Source organism: Notothenia rossii, assembly GCF_949606895.1.
Source record: "Notothenia rossii genome assembly, chromosome: 3".
Lineage (NCBI taxonomy): Eukaryota > Metazoa > Chordata > Actinopteri > Perciformes > Nototheniidae > Notothenia > Notothenia rossii.
The window spans coordinates 87166233-87180763 of NC_136901.1; the positions used below are offsets into that span (position 1 = coordinate 87166233).

At 40.9% G+C, this 14531-nt stretch overlaps 1 protein-coding gene across 1 annotated transcript in view; it reads right to left on the bottom strand.

Moving 5' to 3' along the window:
• Window positions 1–14531, bottom strand: part of fstl5 (follistatin-like 5) — a 167490-nt gene that overhangs the window by 127669 nt on the left and 25290 nt on the right. Inside the window, exon 2 of the mRNA XM_079667637.1 lies at window positions 11345–11593. Coding sequence (XP_079523763.1) covers window positions 11345–11593 — 249 coding nt within the window. The remainder of the gene's footprint in view (window positions 1–11344; window positions 11594–14531) is intronic.

The following is a 14531-nucleotide window of genomic DNA, read 5'->3' on the forward strand; positions in this document are numbered from 1 at the left end:
CTAGATTTTAATGAGCAGCTTGTTCTCTGGCACTGCTGACGATGACGGTGCCAGGTCTCCACAGAGGTCGCAGCACCAGTGGCGCCACAGAGTCAGAGTCATTAGAAGAAAGCCAAAACGCACAGGAGGTTCAGAAGCCCTTTACTGTACACACGCTGATCTCAGTGGAACGCCTCCGGTGGGACACACACACACACACACACACACACACACACACACACACACACACACACACACACACACACACACACACACACACACACACACACACACACACACACACACACACACACACACACACACACACACACACACACACACACACACACACACACACACACACACACACACACAGGTAGATGGTCTCTTGAGGCCAGAAGCTTGATGCTTCATGAGCATGTTTTTCTTGTTAGAGCCCAGGGGATTCGTACACAAAGAGTTTGCTCTACTGAGATTACAGAGAGGCAGCCGACAACAAAAACACTGCGGTACACCAAGCTCTACTTATAGACACGGCAATAATGAACATCTGTAATCAGGAGGATGTGCCTCGTATGGTGCAAAATATAAATCTAACTGTGCTGTACAGTAGTGAAATACAAATGGTACACTCAGACAAAAATAAAAGTTCTCGAAAAAGACAGATTTAAATGTGTTGCAGAAACCATGCCCACATATTTTTGAGTATTACTTTCTACAACTATCACCAACACCCTAACCCTAAATATATGATGAAATGAATGTTAATCGCAGAACAAATATATTAACATTTAAATTAAATATCTTCAATGAATGCCTGCTTGATACCTGAAATCACACACAAGGCCGAAACCAACCAGTTATTTTCCATAACATCTGAGCTAGTCCAATTACACGGGAGAAAGTAAAGATTACACCCTGTGACCGCTCAGGGGGAAAGTGAGGGACATGCCCCCATCAATGTCCAACCTCTATTGATTTTCCCTCTGAATGATTATGCAAAAGCAGAGAGGTTTTCCCTCTGAGTAATTTCTCGCCCACAAAAGGGCTGAATCTTCCTCTAACCCCTCTCTCTCTATTTCTGTCCATCAGATCGCAACACCACACAATTATATTTCCCATAAATATTAACCTGCAGCTATAGTAAACAGTTCAGACTCTGCAATGAGTACAGCAGCGGTGATTAAAGCCTTTAAATTCCAGCTGAAATAATATGTGTATTAATTGATTAGTTAAACATGGATTAAAAAACAATTAGGCAACAACATTTTAAGGTAAAATATCAACATCATGTACTTAAATGTGAAGAAGTACAGCTTTCCCCTAGTTGTAATGACATCCACATATTTAGTTTCTGAACTGTTGCTCTGAAAAGCCATTTGAAGATGTCACCTCTAAGGCGAGCCCTAATGAAGACTAGTCACGGTCTTTCTGATGTTTAAAAGACCACACCACCAGCTGTTTAATCAGAAAGTCAATCAGCAGACTAAGGTAAAGTAAATTGCAGCCCTACAGAGATAACCGACTAATAGATGACTCTCAGAGGCTCAGAGCCATGAGCAGCAGGATGCAGGTGAGATCATTAATGCAGCAAAGGTAGTCAAGCAGCAGCAACAGCAGCAGTGTAATTATGAAAGTGCTATTCTAGCTTCTACGATATTACTCATTAATCACCTTTTGGCAGTAATTCTAATGTATTCTCAGCAACCCATTCCTGAATGAAACCATAACTGTAATTAAAAACGGTATTATAGCACTACCCATCCCTTTAGGAAGTGAATGTAATACGCTTATGTATTACCTTTCAAGTACATCTGAAAACGATGTGATTTTTCTTTCACACATTATTTGAAACCTTGAATGGCGAGGTGCTTGTGTTTGTTTCTCTTTTAAAGATATCTTTGTTTTGGTTCTCTAAAGTGGCAAACCCAATATTTTACGTGACTACATGTCGTTGGCAGGCCATTTTATTTCATACAGGTATGATGTAATCTAACGCCATTTTAGTGTTGAAGAAGATCCAGTGTAAAGCTTTGATCTATGTCTGCCAAAGTCCTGATGCAATGGTAAAATAAATGATGCAATGCAACCAAACAGCAAGTAGTAAATACAAATTTGAATATCTGGGACAGAAAGTTTAATGGGAGCGAAATGTCTGAATGTTTTCTAAATGTATGATTCCCCTATAATTGGATGTGCTGAATGTAGTGAAAACACTTGCCTGATGTGCCGTAACCTTAGCCCTGATTGTCTCCGGTCATGACAATTGCCTGCCGCAGAGATTGCTTGCCATCATGCACACATTTGCCTCGCAGATAGGACAGACTTTTGTGCACCACATAATTTTCAATCAGATCCAATCCCGGTTAAGTTGCCATGCAGTGCGAGGGGTAACATGCAGGTCATATGCTTTCACCAAGTGCTAATGAGAAGCTTCAGTCAACACATGGCTGTCATTCTTTATCCTGTCTATGTGAGTTACAGAGAAGGTATGGCTGACAAGGCCTGTCCGTTTCCAGCTCACACCGACCCGCTGGGAACAGAACCAATAATGGCTCGGCTTCTTTGCATATGTGTGTCTGTCCAAAAGCAATCATTTCCAACCGCTATAACTTTAATCTTGCCCAGGGGACTAATTGTCTGTCTATCAAATTAATATGAGGCAGAATCTTTTCAGTGATCATCAGATGCCCTGGACCTGTCGGTTGATGAAATGTGGTCTCATTAAGACATCACTGAGACATTTTAATACATTAGCTAATGGAACAATATTAGTGGTTCTGCTAAAGGGGACATATAATAAAACATTTTTGGAAAAAAGTCTTTTTTTCAGAGCACATATATGTTGGTGTCTGAAGTGAAAACTGACCCACAACCTGTGAGACAGCTTAGTTGGTTGGTGGGTTGGCTAGGTCAGCAAACATGCGTTGCAAACAACCGTTCAGATTTGGCGGACGTTCATACGTCACATGGAGACTCTTTAGAATATGATCCACCATCTGATTATAGCCACCAATGGATTGAAAACTACCACTACAACTTTTTTTGCTAGCCAGACAGAGCAGACTGGCCTTGTTTGGTCGGCAGGCTAAAAGAGACAGGGCGAATATAGAGATTTTAAGACTGGTGAATACAGGTATATAAAACGTTTTTTTTGTTTTACTTTAAAAGCATGTAAAGAGGTAAATGAAAATTGTAAAAAATAACCATCATAAGTCAACGTTAAAGAACCCTTTCAAAATAGCATGCTAAAGGCATATCCTGAATCTCTAGCAATATCTTACATACCAAACAAATCTCACAGTGTGAATACACTATTAAAAACAAAATACTATTAGTGAAATGTGTATTACCTTTAAACTTTTTTATTTTTTGCTGAATACTGGAGGAGGTTTATCAGCAGTAGTGAAATGGTTTTAGATCTATATGGGCCTAAAATAAGTTAACTTGTACATCCATAACTAAAACCCGGTTTGCACTGATTGTTTGGCCCCTGGATGCTTTGTGTTGTGAACAAGGTTGATAAACGACGGAAATGGACGTTAGTTGGATGTTAGAAATTAAAATCAATGTTTTGATGGCATAATGTTGCTTAAACATACCGTCAGTTTAAATGCTGTCTTATACTGAAAAACCAGAAGTTCTCGCGCACAATGTCTGATATCAAGCTTTTATTCTGAAAAACCTTCATCTCCGGTTAGCATTTAGCATACGGCTAATATTCCTTTCCCTATAGAAATGAATTTTGAAGTGAAATGACATGGAGTGATGCAAACCGAAACCTACTGATTTTAACACTACAACTATAGACGTCGAGATATTATTATTGCTGAATATTAAATGAAGGTACAGTTTATTTGAATACGTTTTGTTTACAGACGTGGGTAGCATGTGACAACATCCGGAACTACCGGAAATGATAACTGCCGTGAAGTATTTCCTGTATTGATTACAGTGTTTAAAATGTATTAAATGAAAAGTCATGAAAGAGATAAGGAGGAGAAAAGGCGTGTTTAGTTATATATTTAATGTACAATGTCTGAATCCGCTGTTATTCGCAACAACGCAACAACGGACATAAAAGACGTGGAGGGCCGGCCCCCAGCAGCGCCAACCGGCCCACGGGGAGGAGCCAGCAGAGGATATTTAACAGCTGGAAGAGTGGTTCTTCTGGCTCTCTTCCTTCGCTCGAGAGCCCGAGAACCAGGGTCGGCGTCATGGGGGGTCACTCGCGGGCCACGCCCCCCCAAATGAGTTACTGTGCCCCCCCAACGCAGGGTGGGCAAGCCTTGCCACTTTGCCGTTTTTTTTTTTTTTTTTTTTTAATCATAGGCCTATAAGTGAAAACGTTTCCACTAAAGTTTTTTTTGTGTGAAATACATCAGAAATAAATAATACAAATATAAAACACAGCCTGAGGTGTGCTCACTGCTGCTCTCTGATTGGTATGTTGCTTGACCAATGACCCCCGACCTTTGTTTTGTTATCATTACGTGGCTGTGTGTTTAGATGAGAGCCCAGTAGCGATCTGCTCATCTGTTACACTGATTATATAGTAAAGCCATCGAAAATAATATGATATACAGTACAGTACAAGTAGCCTACTTCTGGGTCTCTGTGTTCCATTCAGGAGCGGTAACGTGGAATGTTGTTGTTAGCATCTGGTTAGCTAGCTATGCTAACGGATATAAAGAGCTGTTTCTACACCAAGGTGCGGGTGGAGGAGAGTCCCCTCCTGTCAGACTGAGAGGCTCTTATAACGTCAGCTCAGTGAGGTAAGGACTCTCTCAGTGTTTAGATAGTTAACTTTAGTATAGGTTAACTTATCTCAGTGGGTCTCAAACGGTTTGGTCACCATTTATGTAAACAAGTATTTGCGAGGAATACCTTTACATACATGCCATCCAAATCCAAAAGAGGTAGGTTTGCGCGCTGCAAATGTGCACGCTCAAATTAGGTAATCAGAAGAAATGTTTGGTCTGTAAAATGCCTGAAAAGTAAAAGAATGGGAGATAAATATCCCAAAGTCTCCACATTTTATTATATTTGTATGTGTTTCTGGTCCTCTTTCAGTTGAGACGGTGTAGATGAAGGATGTGTCAGGATGTAGAACTCTTGTGTGAACATTGGATAAAGCCAGGTTCATATTCTTGTCATGTTGTTGACATATTAGTCAAAGGTTCGCACAGAGCGAAATATCTTTGTGTTGCGCCATAAATTAGAAAATCCTGCATTAAAAAAGTCATTTCCTGCATTTTTCTACTGATAAAGTGTGATATAGATCATGTAGGCCTACAGGCTTTCAGATTGCTGTAGTTCACTAAACAGAGACATTAAAGACATGTTTGGTGTTGAAAATGTCAGAAAAAGTGAAAGAATGGGAGATAAATAACCCACAATCTCAAAATTGTATTATATTTTTTGTGTGTTTGTGGTCCTCTTTCAGTTGAGACACTGTAGGTGAAGGATGCTTCCGGAAAAGACCAAACACTGGATGTCTTTCAGTCGCCAACATGTGTTTTCGAGACACTGATATTAACGGGGAAACCCTGCAGGACTCAAATGCCTCGTCTCTGTTCTCATTTGGGAGTGATTACCCATCAGCCCCGGGGGTAACGCTGCCCTTCCTCTGCAAGTTGTTTCTTTTTTAGAAACACAGAGGACTGTTTGTATGATGGGATCACAGACACAGAATAAATGAAAAATGGGTATGAAATACGATAGGACAGTAACACAAGAATACAGTTTAAAAGATTAGTAAAATATCCATAAAGAAAAAAGTAAATCTGGGTACAGTTCTGTGTCATATGGATGCTGAGAGTTGTAGGCTATCCATAGATCTCTTCATTTGGCTCTCAAAGTGCACCAGATTGATGCATTAAACTTCAATATTTTAAGAATAATCTTCCCGGGGGAGCATGCCCCCAGAGCCTCCTAGAGAAGGTTAGGTCAACCCCCACCTAAAACATGTTAACATGGATAGGACACTAAATACATTTGCACACTTTTTTTATGGTGGCCTATGTCCATATGTTTCTGTTTTGGTGGTCGTGCCACAACCGTGCATGTATGCACAAGTCATAGGTGCGCTATACAATAGTACTACACCCCTGAAATGTGTGTGAAAGACAATATACTTTACAGCATGTTTTTTGAAGTTGGTGTTTGTGTGTTGGTTGTTGACGGCAGTGTGTGCCCCCCCTTGGTAAATGATTTCCCCCCCCATTCGATTTGTTCTAGAGCCGACCCTGCCGAGAACACAGCTGTTTTTCTCACTGAACAATATTATGCTTGTAACATTACCGCGCCTTTTTTAATGAACGTACCCATTTGAACCTTCTCAGAGACTCCATTAGTCTCCCTTTTTAAAGCTTCTCTCCTGGACGCGAGAATAACGAACAAAGCTAAAAATATCCAACAACAAGGAAAGTATGAGGCAATTTCTGGCAATCGGCAGAGCATTAGTGGAACCAGCATGTGATCCATCTAGCATTGACAGTTTTTTTTATAGCATTGTTTACTGAATTTAACAGCCCAAGTGTTTCATGTACTGGACAAGAGGAAGACCTTGCTGCTGTAATGAGAAGCCTTCCATGCAGTACATGTGTCAACAACCGAGGGCCAGATATACTGATGATATTGGTGCTGTTGTTTAGGCCAACATCTGATCCGAAGCACATGTACCCAGCACCTTTATATGGTAAACAAAACACAGGCGAGTCCAGCTAGAGTTGATCGATTCAGCTTTGATACCAACCTTTGGATCTGCTACGCATTACACTTCTTGACACGTAAGAGGAGAATTACTGATGGACTTGTCTTTGGTTTTGCATGTATTTGGTCAAAAAACTATTAAACAAATAGGAAATGTACCTAGACATAAGTCAGGGGACAGTAAAGGTTTATTCAAGTACAATTCATGATAATGGATAATGTACCAAAATTGCTTTGTTCTTTGAAAACGGTGTTGCGAGAATATAGGCCAGGCGATTACCAAAGTGAGTATGCTTCATCTTCCAGGAACTCACTGTCCGCACAAAATGTAATGACATCCTAGTTGTTGAGAGGTTACAGTCAGGGCCAAAGTAGAGAACAAACTAACCGACTGACAGAGCTGCTAGTGTGACTGTAAAGTAATTACTACTGCTTTGTCAGTGGCATGACCTTCTACCAAATGTAATTGAAATCTGTTAAGTAGATATCGTGGTCACTAACAGACTAACGAGAGGCAGACATGAGACCCAAGCATAAGCTCCTCAGTGGTAAAAACGAATATTTACTTGAGGGAAATTCATGACTACTGTATGCTGCGATAATGAGTACATATCTCCATATTGCAAAGGTAAAGTGAGCCTATTACCTGGAGGACAAATAATCAAATGACATATTTAACATGGCGTTGAGGGTACTTTACCCACTAATAACACCTAAATAATAATTACATCTAGATGTGGTTGTAAGCTCTATTACATTTGCTCAATTATATAATTCCTCTGATTGCCATGGCGCCTTTCGTAGTTTCAACAAAGCACAAGTCCCCAGTGGCTTTGTGATATTTTCTGTTTACCCGTACAGGGATTTTTAAAGCTGGACAACATTTATAGAGTTTATTGTTTTAAATATATTTGAAAATGCCTGAAAAAAAACAATTACTTTAGCAGCAGGCCCACGTGTCTTCTCCCTGGAGCTTTCAACCAATGAAAAATTGATTCGATTTCAGTCACAGTTTGAAGAAAAAAACCTCTGGATTGAGCGAGGGAGGAGATGAGAGAAAAAAGAGGTTTTTTTATTTTTCTTTCTTTCTTTTGGCTCCTGTTGATCTGATATTGATCGCTTGACATTGGTCAAATATCCCACTCTGCATTGCGGGGAAATGCTGATAGAATTTAGAGGAGGAGGGGTTTGGGTGGGGGGGGGGGGTACTCTGACAGGATAGGGGACATGAGAGATGCTGATTAGGAGTGTCACCCACCCTGGGATCTATCACGGATCTGAATGCCTTTTTCTGCGAGTGGGATGAAACAGATGCTTTGATTGTTAGCATTGGCCCACCGACACTGTTCCTGCAGGCTGCTCTTTATCCATGCCAAGTCATGAGTCTGCTGTTTTCAGTTGTTTTGTATGTTGGCTCTTGTACAGTATAGTGAAGGGAATTGCTGTAAAAGCACACGTCCTTCTTTCCTCTTGTTCATCTCTAAATTGAACATCTCCGTGGCGACAAAGAGTGTACTTGGTGAGACGGATGTGCTCTTAGTTTTCGTTTGTTTTGGCTTTAAAATCCCGAAAGAAAAAACCTCTGTAGGAAGGACCATAGAGAGTTTCATCAGCTAAAGGCTACACATCCAAAGCCATTCCCGGCCTCGAAAGAAGTTTTCAAAGTGAACAAGTTTGACTAAGAAACCATGTTGAATACATTCAGAGACTCATTCAATGGCTCATGAATATTATGAATACGCCGTCTGTGAGTACTTTGCAGCCATAAAGCCCTTTGCCCTGAATGGAACTAAGGTGCAGAGTGTCAGGATCTCTTACTTCAGCGACACCTCGGGTTCACCAAAGGGAGAGTAGCCTTGTTTCGATGGACTGGGAATAATTGGCCTGTTTATACAATCAATGGTAGAGGGAAGGCAACCTTCTCTGGGGAAATATGAACTCTACAGCACCACCTGCTCCTGACTCTAAACCCAGCTGTGCATTTCACATGGAGCTATATGACTGGTTTTATATTGTGCCATTTGTTCTTTATGTTGCATCCCCCATGAATGTTATACACTATTGGTTTTGTCAATATTTCATAACATTGATTCTACACATTCCTGTCAGTGCCAGCTACACAGGATGTGTGTGTTATACTTGTATGTGCTCTTTGTATTTGATGTATTGTATGTGCTTATATTTTGACATTTAGTATCTAGATACAAGATCTATCTATTTCAGAGTCGCATTTTGTTGCAGAGAACAAATGAGATCTGCATCAAAGGTACAAATTAATGTGTGGATTTTTGTTCTCGTCTGCTGTCACGTTTAAGGAATTGTTCAACATTTTGGTTAATTTGCTAACTATCTTAAGCTAATGGGTACGGCAAAACCACTTAAGATAAATACATTTAACTACAAACACCTCTATAATCTAGACCCTCCAGAAAAACGCGATTCTGCGATCGCAGAATTTACCGCACAATCAGCAAAATGGCGCAGATTTTTAAAAGGCCGCATATTTATCAAAAGGCAGCATAATCCCCGCATTTTTCCACACAAAGTTGAGGGAAAAAAAAGTTAACTCGTCTTGACGTGACGTTATCAGCTCGCGCATCACAGAATGTAAACAACACTGTATAGATTGAACGTGTGGAGCTCACACGAGAGAGAAAACACCAAGATGAACAAATCTAATCCATCTCATTTACCGACGAACATTTCTACTAAAGACCGGGCAAAAAGTGGGGGGAAACTATTCTGCACCCCGTGCAACTGTGTGTTGGAGCATAAGAGAAAATCGACGGTGACGACCCGCTTTGATTCATTCAAACATTCGAAAATGCTTTCTGCTGCTGCGGACAAGAAAGCCATTCAACTCACGTTCATCAACCTCCAAAACCCTTTCGAGGGCCACAAGAAACGAAGTGAGTAGCCTACAAGATTGAAGCTGGTCAGATAACGAACGAGTAAATGAAAACAGAATGAGGCGGAGAAGTGTGTGTGTGTGTGTGTGTGTGTGTGGGGGGGGGGGGTGTGTGATTAAAATAGCCCAATTGCTTTTACAATAAATAAACATTGAATGTGTTTAATTGAATAGTAAAGGGGTTTAACGTTAGTGGCAGGTTGTGTGTGAGAGAGAATAAATAAGACAGCCCAATATTTAAAAAAATTGTTATTGTTATTTCATATCATGTCGGTTCAACCCACACCAAAACACAAGTGTGAAAATGACAACTTGCGGGTACACAGTGGGTTATGTATTGTTATTTCGTTTTTTGTTGTTGATGCTGATACTAAATTAAGTTATTTCCAACTGGTTGACTATCATCTATTCAATTTAGCAAGCGTAGTGATCAATGTATTTGTTTACTCAATTCACAGTTTGTAGGTAATGTTAATATTTCTCTTCTCGATATGCCATTCAGCTCATGGGTAGGATTTTCTTAGAGCCAAAATAGAGACTGTTACTCTTTTACCAACCAAGTAGCATTGGATTATCAGGGCGCTTTTTCATGTTTTTGCTTAATTGTCAAGAGTCTGGTTGCAGCGAGCCAGCCGTCAAGATGACTCAGATGTTTCAGTTTGAGGATGTCAAAACGTACCGATAGTGAAGACAGTTTTAAACAGAATGATGATTAAAAATGTAAGAATGTAAACATAAAATCTTTGTTGAAAGGAGAGCAAGTTTACTCTTGCTGTTGGAGGCTTCTTTATTATGTTATGGTCAAACACTCTCTACCTCTTAAAGGTGGGGTATGTCATTTATTTCAGAAACACTTGTTATATTCCATGGAATGCTCTTAACGTCCCGATAGCAATGAATATATTAAATGCTTTGACAATAAATACATTAAAAAAATGCATCTGTGGAAGCCGTGGCGCTGTAAAAAGCACGACCAATCATCTGAGCCGGCCCGGCTAAAGTAACTGGATGGCCTACCTGTCTGTCAGCCTTCCATCTGTGCACAAACTTATCTCGTGCCCTCATTGGTCATGTTAGCGTTCGTGTGTGTTGGAGGAGGGGCTCTGGAAGTTTTCAAATTCTAGCGCACTCGATCTGGTTTCTCCAAAATGACATACCCCACCTTTAACAGTCGTAATTTGACTGTAACTAATGTGCAAATATGAACAAAATAAAGACGAATTTGATTTATACTTTTTCAAATGTCCTATTAATATTGCTATATATATGGTGACAGCCCAATTTCAGTCATTCCTCTTCTTTGACGATGAAAGAAAGACCTTAATGTCCCTATTTCTTTGGATCATAAGTAACCTAGATGCAGTCCTGTGTCACTGTGGTCAGACATGGCACTAAGAATGCCCAAGGCCGAGCATTTATGTCCCATGGAGGGACAAACTGTTTGGATCAAAGTATCCCTGACCTGATAAGCAGTATTTTTTGTAGGTCATTCCCCTTCCTTCCAGTAAAAATATGCCACCTTCAAATGTGAAGTTGTCAAAATCCCCAAACCTCATGTGGGTGTTATTTTCAAAAATATTTGTAGAACCTGTCAAAGCGGGAAGCGAACTCTATTGAATAAAATCCCACAGGTTTCAGGGCCAACAGGACCTAATAAACATTGCAAAGGGTACGGAGCAAGATGTACAGTATTCACTGGACCGCACACAGCCTCCATTAGAGAAAGGTCACATGAGCTCTTACTTTTGTAGAAGCATTCCTCGCTGTGCATGATGGTAATCCTGTGTCCTTGGAGACAGGAGGCCCGGTGGAGCTCACAATGGTTCTGGTACAGCTTTCCATCTGAGCCGCACACGGGTTTATAGTGCGGTTTACAATGATCCAAGCACTTGCACTCCCCTTGGCCAGTCTCATGGTTAGCCAGGCAGTGACGCCCCAAGCCACAGTACTTGTGTTCACATGGACTTGGATTGACATTGTGTCCCATAAAACCTGTGGAAAAACACACAGAAAGAAAGCACAAGTTACATTGTTGTGTGAACACAGACCATTAGTGAAAGATGTGTATCTACTAGAACAGATGGAGAGCACAACTTATTGAAAGTTACAATTCTGCATTGCAAACAAGAATAAAATATTGCTTTATTTGCCTTTCTTTATTCCTAAGTATGAATGCTTCGGGTATTTGTTTTATTATGTTGTGATTTGATTTGTTTTGATGGCACCTTTTGAAAGGGAGAAGCATTTATTTCTCTCATTGTACTTGCATAATGACGTTAAACGATTATATTCAATTTGTTTCCCTGTCTTTTTCAAACAAATATAATCATCATCTAAACAAAAATGTAATACATTTGTGACAGATTTTCCATTTAGATTAATTCATTGAAAAAGTAGCAGTTTAATTTTTTTACTTATCAATGAAAATATGTTGTCGTGTACAGATTGAATATCACATAACAAGTCTACTCATATGTTCTGAAAATCGAAATGTTTAAAATAGCAACATTTATATTTCTATAGCATGCTAGAGGTGTTAAGAATGATACACATGTAAATATGAAACGGCAGCATTTCCATGAGCTACAGCAAAGAGCAGTGCCCTACAAAATGTAGACGAGGCTAGAGTATGTTTACAGAGGCCAGTGTGCCGCACAGTTACCTAATCTCCACCTCTTACATTTCATCAATAATACCATCCACCTTGCTGTGAGTGTGACTTCAAGTGAATATCTCTCCACAGTGAATGACTAAAAGGGGAGAGAATGATTTGGGTTTTGCGGTAAGGAATACTTTCTCATACAAAGTGACCCTGAAATGACGAAGGCTAAAACATTATCGAGTATTCGATTGATCCAAAGGGCTGAGCGTTGACATGAAAATAAATGCTAAATAAAAAATGGGTAGAGTGTTCTTGAGCAAGACCCTTATTCCCAGCCTGCTGCTGGGGTCCTACGAGTACACCCTGAACCCTGACAACTTTGATGAGAGACGGCGAGAAAAGGAGAATTTCCCTTTGGGGGTTAGTGGAGAAGCAAGTAAAAAAAAAAAAGGGATAAATAACAGAGCAGCTTGAATGGTGCTTTAGACCAGGGGGGTCGAAACTGTCACTAGAGGTGAGGTATATGGCCTTAAGTTATACGTTAGCTAAACCAATCAAATGTAGGTCAATTATACTTGAAAAAAAAAGCCTACATCACAGCTGAGCTCTCCCAAGGGTTGAATGTATTCTGTTGGCATTATCTTGTTATAATAAGAGGAAATATGAAGGGTAGATTTCAAGCGAGTTATGTAGATACATTATTGGGGTTTTTTTCTTATCAACTTAGATTTGTTAGAAAATATGTGTCATATATTTGTACATATATATTTAAGAAGTACAATATAAGACAAGCGCAAGTTTCATATACAGTACGGGCCATATTTCATTATACTTTTTTTATTAGCCGAGGGCCGATTCGAAATGGCCCACTGGCCACATTTGGCCCCCTCGTAGTTTGGACACCCCTGCTTTAGACAGAACCTGTACGCAGCATTATAAAGAAATGTGGATGTGCTGCATGATTGTGAGGATGACTTCATTCATAAATGGTTTTATGAGATCGATATTTTCTCTGAGGGAAGGATTATGTTGTGGTCAGTATGAACACTAATACGTCTTGACAGGCCACAGATCAGTCTGTACTGTAACTCGTGAGCCACATCAAATATATTGGCTTCCTAAAAGCTCACTTGTAGATTGCCGTTTGGAATAGTCCTCAAGAGAAGGGTATGAGGACTTCCGGTTGGGCATGACGGAGTAGAGACGTGCGTAGTTCTGCTCCCGCAAACTTTTGTGCTGTAACTTTTCTGAAGCCCATAACTTTTCTTTAACTTACATTCAAGTGAACATTAATATTATTCCGCTCACAACGCCACCATAGTATGCCGTCCAAATTGGCGAAAAGCAACAAAAAAGAAAAAACCGCCGGGACCGATAGCCCCGAGCTAGCTAGCAACGATCTCAACATGGCGGACATGGCTAGCCTCCTTGAAGACCACCGTAGAGCTCTCTCTGCCGACTTTAAGTCTGCCATCTCAACTCTTGAAGCCAAACTAGACCGAATCCAAGCGACTGTGTCAGACCACGGGCAGACAATTGCTTCACTCGAGTCCAATGCTAACTTGCAGGACGAACGCATGTTAGCCCTGGAGGCTACTTGTGCTGCGCTAACGGACAGCAATGCTAAACTGGTGGCCAAGGTCACTGATCTCGAGTCCCGCAGCCGGCGCAACAATATAAGAATTGTCGGTTTGCCAGAATCCATTGAGGGCCCTCATCCCTCGACATTCTTCCCGAAGCTGCTGATGGAGGTCCTTGGTGAGGGCGTCTTTGATTCGCCGCCGGAGTGCGACAGGGCCCACCGCTCACTCACCGACAAGCCCAAGCCGGGACAGAGGCCACGGCCGGTCATCATCCGCGTCCACAGGTACCAGCAGAAGGAGAATATTATCCGTGAGGCCCGGGCCAGGAGAGGCAAGCTACAATACCAAGGTACGCCCATCGCCATCTACGAGGACTACGCACCCGAAGTGATGGAACAGCGCTACAAATACCGAGAGGTGATGGCGGAGCTTTACAACCTAGGGCTCAAGCCAGCCCTGCTGTTCCCTGCGAGGCTTTCCATCGTATCGAAGGAGGGAGGTAAGAAGAGATTCTCCTCGGTGGCAGAGGCTAAATGCTACATAGCATCCATTCTTCCTGAAGCTGAATCAGTCTCACGCGTCTGATGTGACGTTTAGTAAGAGACTATTATTACTTTTTTTTGTATTCTGCTTTCATGGACACTTTTTGTACATGCACTTTGGCCGCTCTGGTATTTGCACTGATAGTTTGAGCCTAGTGCTGATATTGCAATGAACATGAATGTACCTGCTACTGTTTACACTA